Raw genomic sequence first — 16,504 nt, 5'->3', positions numbered from 1 at the left:
CAAACAAAAATCAGTTTAGTTTGGGTTGAGTGAAATAATATTTTATTGCATTAAATCAACTGTTATAACAGTTGAAAGATAAGTTGTCTCATTTCAATAATCTGTTTCAATATCTGCATTTATCTATTAAACTCTGAGACTGCCTTTGCACTTACTTATATTTATTTTTAATTTTTGCCTTTAGTGCTCCTTTAAAGAGGCATCAACCATCAATGTAAGTACCACATGATAGTCATTAGTACATTTAACTAGTTTTAAGGTTCTAGTCTTGTATTTAATTTTTTAATTCAACATATTTTGTTTTATGGAAGCAATAGAAATTCTACATTTCAGGCAGAAAACTGTTAGCGGGTTGCTCGGTGTAAAGCGAAGCAAGCCTATTTATATTCAGTGTCAGTATCTAATTGATGACCTGTTGCTCTGCTTAATGCAACTATTGCAGAATACATCATGGGCTGCTTATGCTGACCCCAGCCATCAGTATTGTACTGGCCTTTAGCCCAGGTCTAGTAAATGAACTCTGCTGGGAAATCATTAGAGAACTGAGCACGGTCCCAAGGTCAGGCTTTTTTTCCCCCCATTTTGGAAATTATTGCTAAATTGGAATTCTGTCCTTTTGCAAGTTGACCATATGTTAACACGATGGCCATCTGACTGAAAGTAAAAGAGGCAGGAGGAAAAAAAAACCTCTAGCTTGGATTATTCATAATTTAGGGTTTGTTTAAGTAAGTGGAGATAAACTCCTAGTTTTTGCTACACGGCCATACCATTGTTTATATTGATATATATATTTATTGACAAGTCTCAGTTGTGTCAATTTATAGTTTACCTTTATTTTTTAATGACATTGCTGGTCTGTTTTATACTGTATAGATGATGTTTGTCCAGGAGAAGGTTTCTTAGTAAAATCATGAAATTTGTATTAAAATTCTGTTAAAATAGGCATGTCACCTCCAGACGCTGAACACTGAAAAACCAAGGACTGCATTTCACAGAGTCTTATGTAAATATAAGCATAAAGATTAAAAAAAAAAAAAGCCTGCAAGTTCTTTGACTCATCAAAATCTGGGATGTAAGCAGAAATAGATCCACAAATACAAAGCACATGGATATTAAAAAAAAAAAGCTCAAAATAAAATGCATAAAAAAAAACTATTTCAAAAAGTTTTAAAGCTCTTTTCATCAAATTTTATAGTTCCATGTTACCACTTCATACACAACCTGGGGTTTGACAGTGCTGTCAGATCTCTTAATTATTTCATAAGGATGTGGTAATATTTTGTTTTAAGCAGTAAGCTCAAGCTGAGCTCAAATTTTCACAGGTTTTGTCTATGTGTTATATACTGGATAGATTTAAATGAAGATCACACCACGCAAGAAACATAGTATTCTATATATTAATTGAGTAAATATTTGGGTGATCAGTTAATATTATATGAACTTTTCTACAACTTGATCTAAATGCAGTTTTGGAGAGCTTTATTAAATCAGGCCCTATGCCTTCTATAAATGTAAAATGCAATATTCTTTTGTATTATATAAATATTTTACACACTAGACTAGGTAAACTAGCATACAAGAAAGGCATTTTAGTGAGTGGTGAAATGCTGTCTGTCTTTTCTCTTTGGAAAGAAGGCCCAGCAGGTGTTATCAGCAGGCATGTTGCATCTGTCAAAACCATTTGTTTATGGATTATTATTTTTTTTGCCAAAAAATAAACCTTTGGATTTGTGTATTGATGCCTTTTTATGTACAATTTAATGCAAACATTATTTTTTTAAGTATCAGTAGTCTCTAATAATGCTCTGGGGCCCAAGCACTGCCAAAATAGTTAAATGACATGCCTAGGGAGGCTTCTTCCTGTGACATGCCAGCATTTTCCCTCGCAAAGTCTTAAGCCACAGTAAGTCAGCAGTAAATACTGTTTGGTAATTGCAGTAATGATCACACAGCTGTGCTTTCCTGGAATTATAACGCATGTCAGGACCAGTTTAGAAGCTTTGCTTCATTTCCTGCCAGATGAAATCCTGCCCTCTACTTACAGCAAAGAAACCTAACAGCCTTCTTTATTAGCAGAAGTAAGAACACCCCCATGTTTAGATATTGTACTAAGATTCTATGGACTTTGTGGAGCCTTTTCACCTGTAATGCAGCCATACGAACTGATGGATTTTGTCAAGTTGCTGCAATTCTTAGTTTACGATGTGTGTATGTATTGCAAAATCCTTTTTTTTAACCATTAGCTCAAAGACCCCCCTGATACTTTAATTTTTTTTATAGTCATTACTGTGGCGCCTTTTGCATTTGATTTCAATCCAGGCAACAATGGTAAGCATACAATCAGCTTTCATTCAAGACACAGCAGATCCTGGTATTGCATGCACAGCAATCTATATGTTTAATGATGAGCAGCACTGATTGTAGCTAAACCTGTTTTGGTGTGCCTGCAAACTTCTGATGTTCCTTACCATTCAATATAAACAGTTTGACTATAGGATACAATTTAAATTGCATTTTTTGATAGAAGGAAATAAGGCAGTACAAAATGCTTTACAAATGTGCCTATTTTCTATATTGGTATTTTACCTTTTCTTTACATGCACTTCATAGCTGTGAGATGCATTTTTAAAAAATGCAGCGTACACTATGCTAGTGTGCAATGTGCTGCCTTTGGCACCTCATTAAAATGAATTAAAACACACCACATAGCTAGCTATAATGTGAATGAGCCCTAAATTTATTTGGTTAACAATACGACTTGCCATTGATTACCTTTTTAGATCTATAGTGTTTATTCTCTGTATAATAAAAGCATCGATAATGCATTAGCTTTACAGCTCTGAATAAGCCTCCTGACACATATCATGGATCAAAGTCAAGTTCTCAAAGGAATTATATAGTGGCCATAATATATTAAAAAATGTCCATCAAAGAATATTACTTCTGTGTTAAAATCTGTCACATGATCACCATTTTCAAGGTTTTATACCACTCAGTATTGTTCTTTGTTTTGTCTAATGTAAAATTTGATTTACTTGTTACTTTATTAGAGATGCATTTCAAATAATAATTGGTAACAAAGCTTAGGTACTAAGCCAAGGTGGTATTGTAGTGCTGCAAGACCCAAAACTTGTACGCAGATAAGGATTCCAGACTTTAACAATCTGTGTACATGGCTTTGGTCAGGGGCTCAGAAATGATAAAAGGTCAGCATAATAAACATGCAATAGGAGGCTAGCAATGATGGCTTCCTTTTTAAAGGGATGTAATTCTAAAAAGTGATAAATGCTAGAAATTTGTTTTGCCCTTCTTTGCCCAAATCTGAAAGTGGCTAAATTTTAGCACTAAAAAGTGTATCTATCTTAATCATCACTTAAAGTAGTCCTAACCTGTCCTTACGTGTCAAACAATCGTCATTTCTTTAAGTTTCTTTTCCTTTCCTTTCTTTAAAGGTCATCTGTTATTTACTCCCAGTAGTAGAAGGGCCTTCCGTGGTAACAAATGATAATTATTTAACAGTTTATTTAACACATTGTTTTTTTATTTATTTAAGGATAAGCTAAAAAGGTGAAAATTGTAATAAAATGTCCTGGCATATTTGTGGATGCAGACACCGTAAACCAGGCCACTGAATCTGATGATTCTTTAGTGGAAAAGACGTAAGGTCTCCCAGCCTTGAGAAACCTGCAGTTGAAGGCCTAAACTAAAACTTTTACCTTACATAAAAGGGTATACAACCCGTGGTGATAAAGACAGAATGGGAGCGCAGAACGTCCACGGATACATTTGTCATGGATCAGAGGAGGCTTCTGGCTGGTTCTTCCACACATGACTAATCTCGAACATGTGAACAAGGAGGTTTTTCTTCAATGGACAAAACAAAGCCGATCTTGCGCATACGCAGTAAGATTGGTACTCTTTTTTCCTATCTATGTCACCCTATCTTGCACCTGTGCAGTTTGAGATCCGGTGACATAGGCGGAATAAGGGCAAAGAAGATGGCGTTTCCCGGTTCTTCCTCTGTTCCAGGTTGAAGGAGGATACCAGAATGACGTGGGACCCAATTCAACAGATCTCCAAAGGTAAAGGTGATAATATCACTTGAACAACTTACTGTTGTAAGTGCCCCAGCTGTGGTTAAGCAGTTTTTTACTTTCTCAGGAGTTGCGGTTTTGAAACCATGGGTGGAATAGTTTCTGGCTAGAATGTTGTAGGCTGCTGGTAAATATGTACAAGAATTACTAAGATTCCCATAGCATTTTTGTGCAACACAGTTTACTAAAAAAAACTTTTTTCATGCCTTTAAAAGTTGTTGTATTTGGGGGATTAGCTGGAAAGCATACAAAATCTTACTAAAGCACATGTCTTCATGCTGTGTCAGTCCCTCTTGAGGAGCAAATATAGAGATATATGTAACTCTTTTATCTCTTGCTGTTTCTTCAAGGGTAACTCTGCTGAACTCTGCAGTTGTACAACATCTGCAGTTTCAGCACAGCATGAAATTGTGTTCCTTTGGTTAACTCTGGTGGCTTATCTTAAAAGTAGTGACATCTCCAGTGTAGACACAGCCTTTGCTTATTCTGTATTCTCAATTGTTTTTATTTTATAAGCACTTCAATTTTATTTTTGCAGTTCTGTTTTTTTTTGTGTTATTTTTTTTATGCTGCTTTGTTTTATTGGGTAAACTGAATGACAGTTCTGTTTTTGTTTTATATAAATGGATTGTGCCCATTTACTGAAACTTGCACTGTTTTTATGACAGATATATTGCCGTACAAGGCAATATTCAAATATTTTGATGGCCACCTTAAACAGAACCTAATATCTCATATCACAAGGTTTTTTTGTTTTTTTTTACTATTCAGTTGGGTTGAATATGTAAGTGCTAGAGGCAAAAAAGGATGTAAAATTATAAATATTACAGTCATGTGAAAAAATATTACACCTCATTGAAGCGTTTGAACAAGCACAGATTTGATCTTCATTCAAGCAGTACATGTAAAATCGGCACAGTATATTCATTCTACAAATGTAAATAAACAAAAATTCAGGCTTATCATGTTGGAAAAATAAATACACCCCTGACATTTACCACCACCTTAAATCCATGAAATTGGAATCAGGTGTCACTGCATAGGTGCCAATAAGATCCTCCAGGGGAGTATTCTAGTGCCCTGTTTTTGGAGGTTCCAGTGTTTTCTTTTCCATTGATTTGTATGGTTTTATCATGCCAGGATAAAAGTGCTCTCAAAATCTTAAATGTCTATGAATCTAGCTATCTATCTAGGTATTTCAAACGATTGCCAAGTTTTGGTATGCAATAATTCTACTATAAAGATAATCTACAAGGGGCATAGATTTCAAATGACTGCTTGTTTTGCCTGGGAATGGCCAAGGGCTAATTAATGCTAAAGGAAGAACTTTTAAGCTTGAAATCTGATACAATATGATTATACCAGTTTTATTAATTCATTATATCTTAGCTAACACAAGATTTTATTAGGTAGGTGTTTCTGTCCATATTAATTTCCTGCTTACATTTTCTAAATTCTCATTTTAATGCAAAATAAATTTCCATCAACTATGCTATAATTACATGCATGTATGTGTAAGAAAATATAAACTGGCAACATATGCAAAATGTTAGGACATAAAAATAAATACATCGATTCAAATGAAACTCTTCCCAACAACACAATTCATTGGGGAAAGTTTTTTCTTGCCTGTCAAGTCAACTGAATTGGGTGCTACAGAAATTAAGTTAGACCTGAAAACATTCATTATTGATATTAACTCCCTAATCAAGCACATTTGGTGTATACTAGGTGATTTTTGGTAGTCCTGTTGCCTTTTTTTTACCAGTTTTACCAAGGAAACACATCTGCCACCTGTGCTTAGTTTAGACATAAAATAGCTGGCAAGGATCTCACACATATTGCTTTAATGACACATATCAATTATAGCAAAGCAACATACTTATATTGTAATATAAGTACAAACAACAGAATTTAATGCTGTTATGTACAAATACTGCTAGAATAAATATCTGGCTCAGATTGGGCCTAGATCACAAGACATTCTGAACACAGTAACAAATCATTTTTTGAGACAGTATATATATATAGTATTCCTGATGTGTATTTGTTTGCCTAGAGCTTAGCTTCAATTAGGCTTACTCAGTGCTTTATTGCATTTATTTCATCACAAAACCAGTATAACTCATGTGTGTCAGTAAAAAGGATGAGCTGGCAAGCCTGGAACTGACATAATTCACTTTAATATAAATTTTACAGCAAAAGAGATGTTTGCTTAAAACAGTCACTGTTTGCAATTTGATCAAACTGCACCCCTGCTTGGACAGCCTGTCACCAAATTAAACATTTATATGTTGGTAATACATAGGAAAGGACAATCATGATTCTATTATTGTTTTGACTGTGTGAATAAACAGTTAAAGAATCATGTATACTTCACACACATTTTGACATTTCTGGGAGCGTCCATATATCAGTGATTACTCATTGCCCACAGGAGCTACAAGGATATGCAGGAGCTACAAGGATATGGTATTTGGCTTTATTGTACTAGCCAATACAAAAGCCAGTTCTTAAACCTCAAACTTTTCAGTGTAAGGTCATATAAAAACCTCCCAATCAGTTGTTCCTTCAAAAGGCATGTGATCGAATTTCCTTCAAAAATGATAGGAAGAATGGCAAAATGTTTTTTGTAATAGGTGTACATACAAGATTGTTTGATGAATAAAGAGTAAATACATTAAAAAATTAAGATTTCATATGCGTATTTAACCAGCCAGGGTCTGGAACTTGAGGTCTTCCACCCAGGAGAAAAACAGAAGTTATAACCCTTTTTTTTTGGCAAAAATAATGATGTTTTGGTGGGTGCAGTTCAACCTCTCTAAATATATATATGCACATGCATTTGAATTAGATTGTATGTGTGTAATAATCCAGAGCATATATGTAAAACTTTAATGCATATATAATATAGTTTTACATTATTGTAGCTATAATAGATTCAGGGACAAAAAGAGGATCATTTGCCTTTCTTCCTGTGTCTTCTACTCTAGGAATTTGCAGACATAATCGGTCCCTGTCATATAGTGCACACTATAATTTTTGCTGCTTTAAAGATGAAGAGATAAACACTTTGAAGAAAAAGCATTCACATGACACAGAATGCAAGAATAATCATTCATTCATTACATGAATTTATTAGGCCATTCATGAAGAAGCAATAGTGAAAGGACAAAGACAGTAATAAAAGAGGTGGTTCTAGGATCCTGGTGGTTTTTCTTTGAACTGTCTGCCAGTGACTGGCGATAGCTATTAGTGCCTGTTTATTAATCTTCACAAGGCTTATTATTAGTTTCAACCTTCATTTGAAAAGACCTGTGCTCTTGACTCTGACGGTGATCTGATTCAATGCACACGCCGGATTACTCCCAGGGCAGTCGTGCATGGAGGCTGCCAAATAGCAATGTTTTTGTAATTCCCGCTATAATCTGCCAGTGAATGATCTAATGCCGTTAAACATATTCTATTTAGCATTTTTTTTCTTTGCTTCAGTGCCAGACCCGTTTTTTTCATTTATTTTGTCACTTTACCCATTCCATTAAGGATCGGCAGGAACATTTTGCATCTGTTTTCAAATCTGTTTAGTGCTTTAGCTGTGTCGTTTTCACAATAGCAAAGGCAAAATTAGCCTAAACTATTGGTTGCTTCCTTTTTTATGACCTCAAGTGCAGCTTCATTTGCAGAAAGTACAAGTAAGGCAAAAATGTTGAATACTTATTAGAAATAGTTATTCACACTTGAATTCTTCGACACAATAGTTAGCATCTTGACTTGCATGATTGTAAAGCTAAACTCCAGGAAAATGGCTAAATACAGGGATAAAATGATTATACAGGATCTTTATTACTTGCAAAAGAGTGTGTAATTCTGTCTATCATTCTCTGGGATTATACAGCCCCATCAAACAGCAGGGTCAAGGGGATGACACCATTTAGTCATACACTAATGTTATGTCTTAACCCTTGGATTGGTGAGGAGACAGTGAAAGAAAAGCTGCAGACAGATTAGGTTCACCCACCAAGGTAAGTATACACCTTGTAAAGGATATTTTACTTTCTGCAATAATACCTCCAACCTTAGGTTGCCTGTATTTTAGGCAAACCTGTGCAAGTGCTAAGAATGAACTCTAATGCGGGAGTTGCACCATTTCGGTCTGGCCATTCAAGATGGCCAGGGATAGTCTACAGGAAGAAGAGAAATACCTAAATAAACATGGTGAAAATTTACCCAATCACATGCAAGTGAATCTACAAAATCAGAATTTTTCTTTTCACACAGTTGGATGGGTAAAGTCAATAAAATGTCATCTAATTAACTAAGCTAAGTGACATATCCTTTCAAAGGTGATGATTCAGTTTGCTAAGTGAACAACCTATATTTCTTCTGCAGCCCCATTACTTCTTTTGCAGCCCTATAGCTCCCAATGGAGAAAGGCTATACCAAAATTGTATTATTGTGTGTGTATATATATATATATATATATATATATAAATATGTGTGTGTGTATGTATCTTCTTGACGTTCTTGAAGCTTTCACTTGTCAGTGCTTTCTTTTATAGTCGAAGTAACAATAGTTTTTGATTAGTCATAGGAAATATAACTGTACAGAATTCTTATCTGTGCCATTCTGTGGCATTTCCCGATTCCCAGTTTAGGGCAGGTTAACTTCCATGCTATTTATAATCTCCTGTGGCAGGAGGATTATGAATCTGATGTACTGACACTACAAATAATCTCTGCGTTTTATTGCGCCCTCAGCATTATTCATTGTCCCAGTGACACTGATACAGTCAGTGACCTTTTAACCTTACTTAGAAAGCTGTTCAGAAAAATCATGTGTAGAGGACCAGTGGCTTCTCTAAAAAAAAAAAAAAAATAGATGAGGAATTGCATTGGCAATGCATGCAGTATTGCTGCATCCTACAGCTCATTATTGATGGAGTATTAAAGTAATTAAAGTACATATTGTGTAATAATAACTCGACCATCAAATGTTTTTTTGTTTATAGACTCCTCGACTGCAGATGTGGTTTTGTAATTGCCCCTGAACACATACATTCGTGTGCTGCATTGCTATTCATCCTTAATGGAGTAAATTTCAGTGCAACTTGCTGCCATGCATAGCTATTCATTGTGTTTATTAGAAGCACAATATGAACAGTCTTTCTGTGTGTCGTGAATAGGACCCCACTGCATCTTCTCCAGCATGCTGCGCCATGCTGCACAGCAGGACAATGCACTATAGTGGGCTGATTTACACCACATGACCCCAGCATTTCCCATAGATGTAATTAGGCTTTTAAAGAGTTAGGCTGCATACACATGTGCAATTAGAGTCGTTGCAAAGAATCTTTCACCATCTTTTCCAACGACTAAGCACTGCACGATGCATGAACCAGTACCATACATACAGCACCGTTCTGCTCTATGGAGAGGGGGAGAACAATGGAGCCCCACCCAGCTGTGCGCTCTTTCCCTTCCCTTGCATTAGGATCATTGGTTGTCCATCGCCCGCAGATCTGCCTGGGCAGTCATTGGGGCGATGGACGATGGGCGCTGTACATACTCCAGATTCTCGTTTGATATCAGCCCTGAGCCAATTATCAGGCGAGAACCATTGGACGTGTGTACGTAGCTTTAGTCTACCTGAAAGTAATATTTTAGTTAGAGGTAAAGCCTGGAGGTAATGTCTCCATAAAATTTTGATGCTATGTCACCTCTTTTTGCATTCCCTTTAATAGTAATAAATACAATCCGTCAAACCTTTTCTGATGGTATGCCTTCCACATTTTCAGATGGGAAAAAATAACATATTTTAGTTTAAAGTATACAAAGAACAATCCCCTGCCCTACCTATAGTTACGCAGACCAAAAAGAAGTGATATATAAAGGGTTAAATCCTAAAATTTGTATATCTTTAGTGCTCATTTCTCTTTTGTAATTGCTATTTTAAAAATGTTAGCATTTCTATGAAATGTTTAGGGCAGAACAAAAGTTTTTGTTGTTAAAAAGGTAAATTTTTAATATAGATCTACACAAAAAAAAATGATAAATGAGGGGGCAAAGAGATTGGGTTCCTAAAAAGCACAGTTCTTTCTAATAAGTAACAGTCAGGAACTATGCAATGGCACGAGACAGTGTTCAGATCATAAGAAAACAAAAGGATCTCTCATACAAAAGAGTTGAAAAAGAAATGGTGGTTAACTCTTCAATCTACCATAAACTGCCTATTTTGGTTAAATTGGTCTTTTAATTTATGAGCATTTCATTGTTGCCCATGGCTATTTTTAATTACCATGTATAATACCAAAGCCATTTTCTGAATGATTATTTTGCTCAATAGACTCGTACACCTGTCTCCTATTTGTGTCTGACTTACAACTTTGGGTTTTCTGTTACTTGTAAGGCAGATATTACAAATATACTATATTGCTATTTAGATTTTGTCACAATATCTTTTACTTTGATATACATTTTCTTTTGCTTAACGGTCTGCATATGGCCTAGTTATGTCTCTCATTTCATGAGCTGACATCATATATCTGATTGTACTTGCAAAAGAAGAATGAACTGATGCCCTGCTGACTAAATTGTCCTCCAGAGTGGTATTAGTTACTGAGTGCCTTAGTTAACTAAGCTCGATGCTTGGAACGGCACAGAACTGCTGTCATTAAGAATCTAAATGGCTGTGAACTAGGGTGTGCATGGATATAAGCCGGCATGATAATGTCTATACAATTTACATACGTAAATATTGTGAAGTAGAACCAAAATGGCATGGCTCTGTAGAGCAGGGTGAACTTTTTTTCAAATGATTAGGCATCCTGTACCCTCTCACAGCTTGTGCAAAATAAAAGTTAAAATGTTAAAGGTCACAAGGAAGTCGCATAAACATATAAAACACAAAGCTGCTGGCAGAGTGTTTTTTTTACAGTTAATAGAACCCCAAGTTGATCTCTAATTTTTAATGTTACCACAGTATCATTTTCTCCTTTGTTTATTGGGTATTACATTTGGATGTGTTTTACATTCACCCACTGCTATGATTTGGAATTTGAATCAAGGGAAAATTACACAAAATACCTTACTATTTGTCAACAAGTTATATTTTTACATTTGAAAAAATAACTACTTGCCAAATACATGATTATGATGATATTAAAACTGCTCTTACAGGCAAGATAATTTGGGGATTGGAGGTTTTCTATAGACTATATGTGAAAGGGCATAAATAGGTCTCCATAAAATACTTGAAAGGTTTCTAAAAATGTGTGGCATTAGAGAGGCTTCAGTGCTCTGCTTTGTCAGAGTTCATGTGCTAAGTCCTCAGATAAAGATCTTATTTAAATATAGCATAGCTTAGCACTGTTGCAGATATTGTTGAAAATCTTTGTTGGCAGGGAACTAAGCTGTGGGTTAGGAAGGCATTTGCCACAGTCCTCCTCCCCCATCCTTACCATAAGAGGGTCACAATATTCCCTAAGGCCAAACTTTTCTAGCCTTTTAGTGCTTCTTGCAACCCTTATTGTTCACCGAGTTGGTCACTGAAGTGTTCATCAAAGAGCTAAAAATCCATGCTTTATCATGCACATTTAAAAATATATTTTTATTTATATTATAAATAGCATATACAGAGCTTTACTATATGTGGTTGTGTGTACAAGGTATTTGAAGATATACTGATTTAGTTTCAAAGTCCTATGAGCCCTATAGTTACCCATGTGTGCAGTTCAGTGCAGCGTGACCACAGTTTGGGATGACTCTAGATGCTCATCCAAGCCAACCTGTTTTGCCTGGATAAGTCAAACTCCATATTCAAACAGCTTATATATGAAAAATTTGTCGTGCCCAAAAAATGCAGTTCAATGTCTGTCCCCAGTGTTGTTACCAACAATGAAAACTTTTTTCTATTTTTACTATAGCAGATACTATGATCTATGTGAAGTGTGTGCTGATCTAGATGTATGTGAACCACACATGCTCTAGTGTCACGTATTTTTGTATTTTTATTTTCTTGTATAAATCTATGTAGGTTGTAGAACCTTATTAGTTTTGAAGGTTAAGTTGATGGTTTATTTAACTATTAAACAGTTCTTCCAGCAAGTGATGAAACATTAAACAGTTACTCATTTTTTGCCCTTTCAATTACATAATTAATAGCTAAGATGTCAGTATCCCTGAATGTAGATACATAAAAGTTTCAATGCAAAGAAGCATCAAAATGATATACTGGTCGGATGCTGGAGTGAAAAGTATATTGGATTCCTTGTATGGTATAATTATGAGATAACAGGAACTAAATGGACAGTACAAGTACTGTAAAAAATGTATTTCTATTGCGTGGAATAGTTTTTCAAATTGTTATTCTCTTACGTTTATCCATGCATCATTAGAGAAATAGGCTCTCATGTCCAAGTGTGCCAATGAAAAATAGGTAAATGCTTCCAAGCAGAGTAAAAAACATTGGCAATTTTGTACATCAGCTTGTCAAAGCTGTCAGATAAGCTCACATGGATTTTAGCCCTCTAGCACACTGTAAGAATCTTTTGCAGCCCCATAGCTGGCTCTGTGTACTCTTGATTTGTGTTCAGTTATTACTTAGGAGTAATCACATCCTTCCCAGTCTTGTTTTTGGCAAGTCATCTTTTATTCATCCTGCATTGTCAGGTTATTTGAGGGAGAGTGTTTTCACCATGGTAAATCTCCTTCAAGGAAATCCCCCTCTTACTGTTTGAATAATCACATTTCAAAGGTTACCCTAGGTCAAGCCATGTTGTGGAACTTGAGACTGCCTGCCGCCTGCCCTCCATCCCTCCTCCTCTTTCCTCCACATAATATATTTTAAGCCTTACACACTGTGGCTTCACGTGACCTCCTTTGCTTTTATGAATGAGTTACATCAGGTTTGTGAGAACAAATCCCTGGAAGGCATGAACTTAAGAAAGTGCTTGAGACCTGTCACTCACTCCAGCACATGTCCCCAGGGGATTAGCAGAAAGAGGATTTGTAAAGCCTTCAGAATACAAAGTACTGTAACATTTTTTTTTTTGCTCTAATATTCCTGCTACTCTAACAGCCCTACTTCACTGTGCATTGTAAATTACCCCTTTGCATCCAAAAAAAAAAAAAAAATACCCAGCTCTTTAAATTCAGGTAAACTAAACCTCCTACACCTGGATTTATTGTTAAGGCAACCTAATCCCTAAACTAACCTATAAAGTGAAATTATCCATTCTGAGACATGGTTATCTGGCGCAGACAGTACCAAAAAGTACCTATTACGTGCAGTTTCTTTTTTCTTACATAACATGGGGTGACATGATGGAAGCTCTGACATAGGGATATCTTGCTGTGCCTTCAGCTGACTTTGTTTCCAGCAGTCAAGCAAACAGAGGCAGTACCAAAATTATGCAGCTCATGTTCTCCCTTTATTGCATGTGTTTCCTCCTACAACCCAAAAATATACTAGTAGGTTATTTAGCTATTACCCAAATAGGGTTTACTGTATGTGTAAAGCAGCCTATTGTAAGCTGCTTTGGGGGACAGGGATTCATATAAATTGCTCTCTGTGGTAGGTAAAATGCTGTGTATTTTATCAGTTTTGAAAGTATATTGCCAAATTTATCTTTTTTGTACACTGATTAATATTAGGATTTGTGGACATATAGAACTATGTACATGTAATGTCTGTAAAATTGTCTATATGTATTTATTGCTTTATGACTTGATGTTGGCTCTGTCTAACTGTTAGCTTCTTGCTTGTCTCACAGGATTTATCTGGTTCTATTGATGACTTGCCAACTGGAACTGAAGCAACATTAAGTTCTGCTGTGAGTGCCTCCGGTTCTACAAGCAGCCAGGGGGAGCAAAGCAATCCCGCACAGTCACCCTTTTCTCCTCATGCATCACCACATCTACCAAGCATCCAGGGTGGTGGTCCATCACCATCACCTGTGGGCTCACCAGTTGGGAGCAACCAGTCCAGATCAGGTCCAATATCTCCTGCTAGTATTCCTGGTGAGTACATAAGCAACATTAAAGGAGACCTGTGATTGGAAGAGCAGGGGCAAATCCTAACAATTTTTGGGATTTGTTTCAGTTTTGACACAGCTCTGCTCTACTGTTGGTACCATCCTATCATATTTATTTGTGCTGCTGTACCTTTCAGTTCATAAATTGTCCCCTGTCATGGGGTTGTTAACTTGTCCTTGTTTCAGTTTCAGAGGGCTGAATAAATCACTGCCTATAAGGATCAAGCAATGCTCTCTGATGCCCTGGAACTGCTCTTCTTGTTGTCTTATTAAAGTTTAGAAATAAAAAGCACACATATGTAGTAATGTTTGGCACTAATATTACCGTAATCAAATCCACACCATTGATATGGATGTTCTGTGCAACTCTTTAGTAGTCTAAATTGTCTAATTCCTGTACTATAGTACCAATCCAGAGTCAATTCTAGAGTAAGTGACCTTTACAGGGTAAGTGCACCCAAATGGTTTTCTTCAGGTTTTAAGTGAATCTTTTCGGGCTGGTTATTTTTATTTTTTTATTTTTCGGGCTTATATCTCCTAGGGACTCCAGTAGTCAGCACTCACTGGTTATCTTTGACTCTGCCTTTTATCCTAGAAAAATAAAAGGTGAAAGGAACGCTCATGTGTGGTATATATTTCAGAAAACTTAGTTTAAAAATCTTTAGATCTTCTACCCTGTACTGCAGAGTTGTAAATAAATGGACAGAAATACAAATCATTTGACAGGCAGAGCATTGTTTGTATGTATTTTATCTGTGTATTTCACTCTTTGTGTCGAGTTCAGAATGGGGAAAATGTGTCTTATGTGACCTTAATTGTGGAATAGTTGTTGGTCCAAGTATTTCCAAAACTTCTGATTTGCTGGGATTTTCAGGCATGACCCTCTGTAAATTGTTGGTCAGAGGAAAATGACCAGATTGGCTAGAGCTGACATAAAAGCAACAGTACCAACTTACAGCCATGCAAAAGAGCATCTCTGAACACACAACATGTCAAACCCTGAAGCAGATATATCAGCAGGAGACCACACCGGATGCCATTCTGTCAGCTAGGAACGGCGAGTCTACAATCTGCACAAGATCACCAAAATTTTGAGACAATTGCCTGGTCTGATGAGTCTCAATTTATTCTGCAACATTTAGATGGTAGGATTAGAATTTGGCATCAGCAACATGAAAGAATGGAATCATTCTGCCTTGTACCAGTGGTTCAGGCTGCTGATGGTGCTCCAATGGTAATGTAACAGTGTATTTTATTGCCTCACTTTGGGCTCCTTAATACCAACTAAGCATTGTTTAAAGGCCATAGCCTACCTTAGTACTGTTGCAGACCAGCATGATAATGTGCCATGTCAAAAAACTAAAATCATCTCAAACAGAATTTAATATGACAATGAGATCAGTGTATTTAAATGTTCTCCACAGTCTCCAGATCTCCGTCCAATAGCACTTTTGAGACATTGTGGAACTAGATATTCATCATATCTGCAGCAAATGTTATCATGTCAATATGGACAAAAATTCCTTAGGAATTTCTCCAGCATCTTATTGATTCTATAACATAAATAATTATGGAAATTCTAAAGGGAAAAAGAGCCCTATCTCAGCACTTGCAAGGTGTGTGTATAAATCCCCCGCAGCAATTTTGAGGTGTGCAGAAAAGCATTTCCAAATATCCCTTTTGGTGCCCTTCTTCTTGTCCATTGACCCTGTACCCCTCTTTAATATTTATTGGAGATTACATTTCTGCTACCACTAGCTAGGAAAAATGCTGACTAAAGACTAAACCCAACTCAGAAAAAATACTGAAAGAAAACAAAAAAGAAATCTGAGCCTTGAAACAGTTTTTTTCCCCTATTTACATTTTTGCTTTGTTAGTAAACTGGTACAATTTGGCATGCGAAGCAAGACAAATGAAATTAGCATTTGCTACGTTGTTTGGCAGAAACTGTGCATTTTGATGATGTGCTGTGTCAGCTCACACTGCCAGGTTCGGTGGAATTTGTTAGAGAGAGAGAAGAGCAAAGCATCATCCCATGTAAAGCCAATCTCATATTTTATACTGCTCTGGCACTTGTTCACTTAAAAACATTGTTGTAGACAATCATTATTCAAAACACAATTGTTTGATCCTCTTGGAACAAACACAGCTAAAATAATAGTGGTCTTTCTGCATTGCTATTTAATAATGCAGTTACATTTACAGTATAGTTACTTTGAGGGAAACAGTCACGGGACTTACTCAAGGTTAAAAGTCAAAGGCTTAAAATCGAATTCCAGCTTTACTTTCAGTTTTGCAGAGTTGTACAGGCTCCATTCCTGTACTGAAAAGCACAGGCTGTGTGTGCAAGTTCATACCTATGCATACATACATCTATCA

At 36.2% G+C, this 16,504-nt stretch overlaps 1 protein-coding gene across 11 annotated transcripts in view; it reads left to right on the top strand.

Moving 5' to 3' along the window:
* ARID1B (AT-rich interaction domain 1B) overlaps positions 1 to 16,504 on the top strand; it is a 269,374-nt gene that overhangs the window by 175,682 nt on the left and 77,188 nt on the right. For 6 of the 11 annotated variants that reach the window (XM_072409390.1, XM_072409387.1, XM_072409383.1 and 3 more), the window contains one exon: positions 13,865 to 14,111. In XM_072409390.1, coding sequence (XP_072265491.1) covers positions 13,865 to 14,111 — 247 coding nt within the window. Of the gene's footprint in view, positions 1 to 184; positions 215 to 13,864; positions 14,112 to 16,504 lie in introns of all 11 variants that reach the window. The other 5 variants (XM_072409384.1, XM_072409381.1, XM_072409386.1 and 2 more) reach the window with 1 other exon arrangement.

The sequence above is a fragment of the Pyxicephalus adspersus genome, chromosome 4 (assembly GCF_032062135.1).
Source record: "Pyxicephalus adspersus chromosome 4, UCB_Pads_2.0, whole genome shotgun sequence".
Classification (NCBI taxonomy): Eukaryota; Metazoa; Chordata; class Amphibia; order Anura; family Pyxicephalidae; genus Pyxicephalus; species Pyxicephalus adspersus.
The sequence above is the reverse complement of the archived record's forward strand: the minus strand, read 5'-3'. Positions and strand labels throughout refer to the sequence as shown.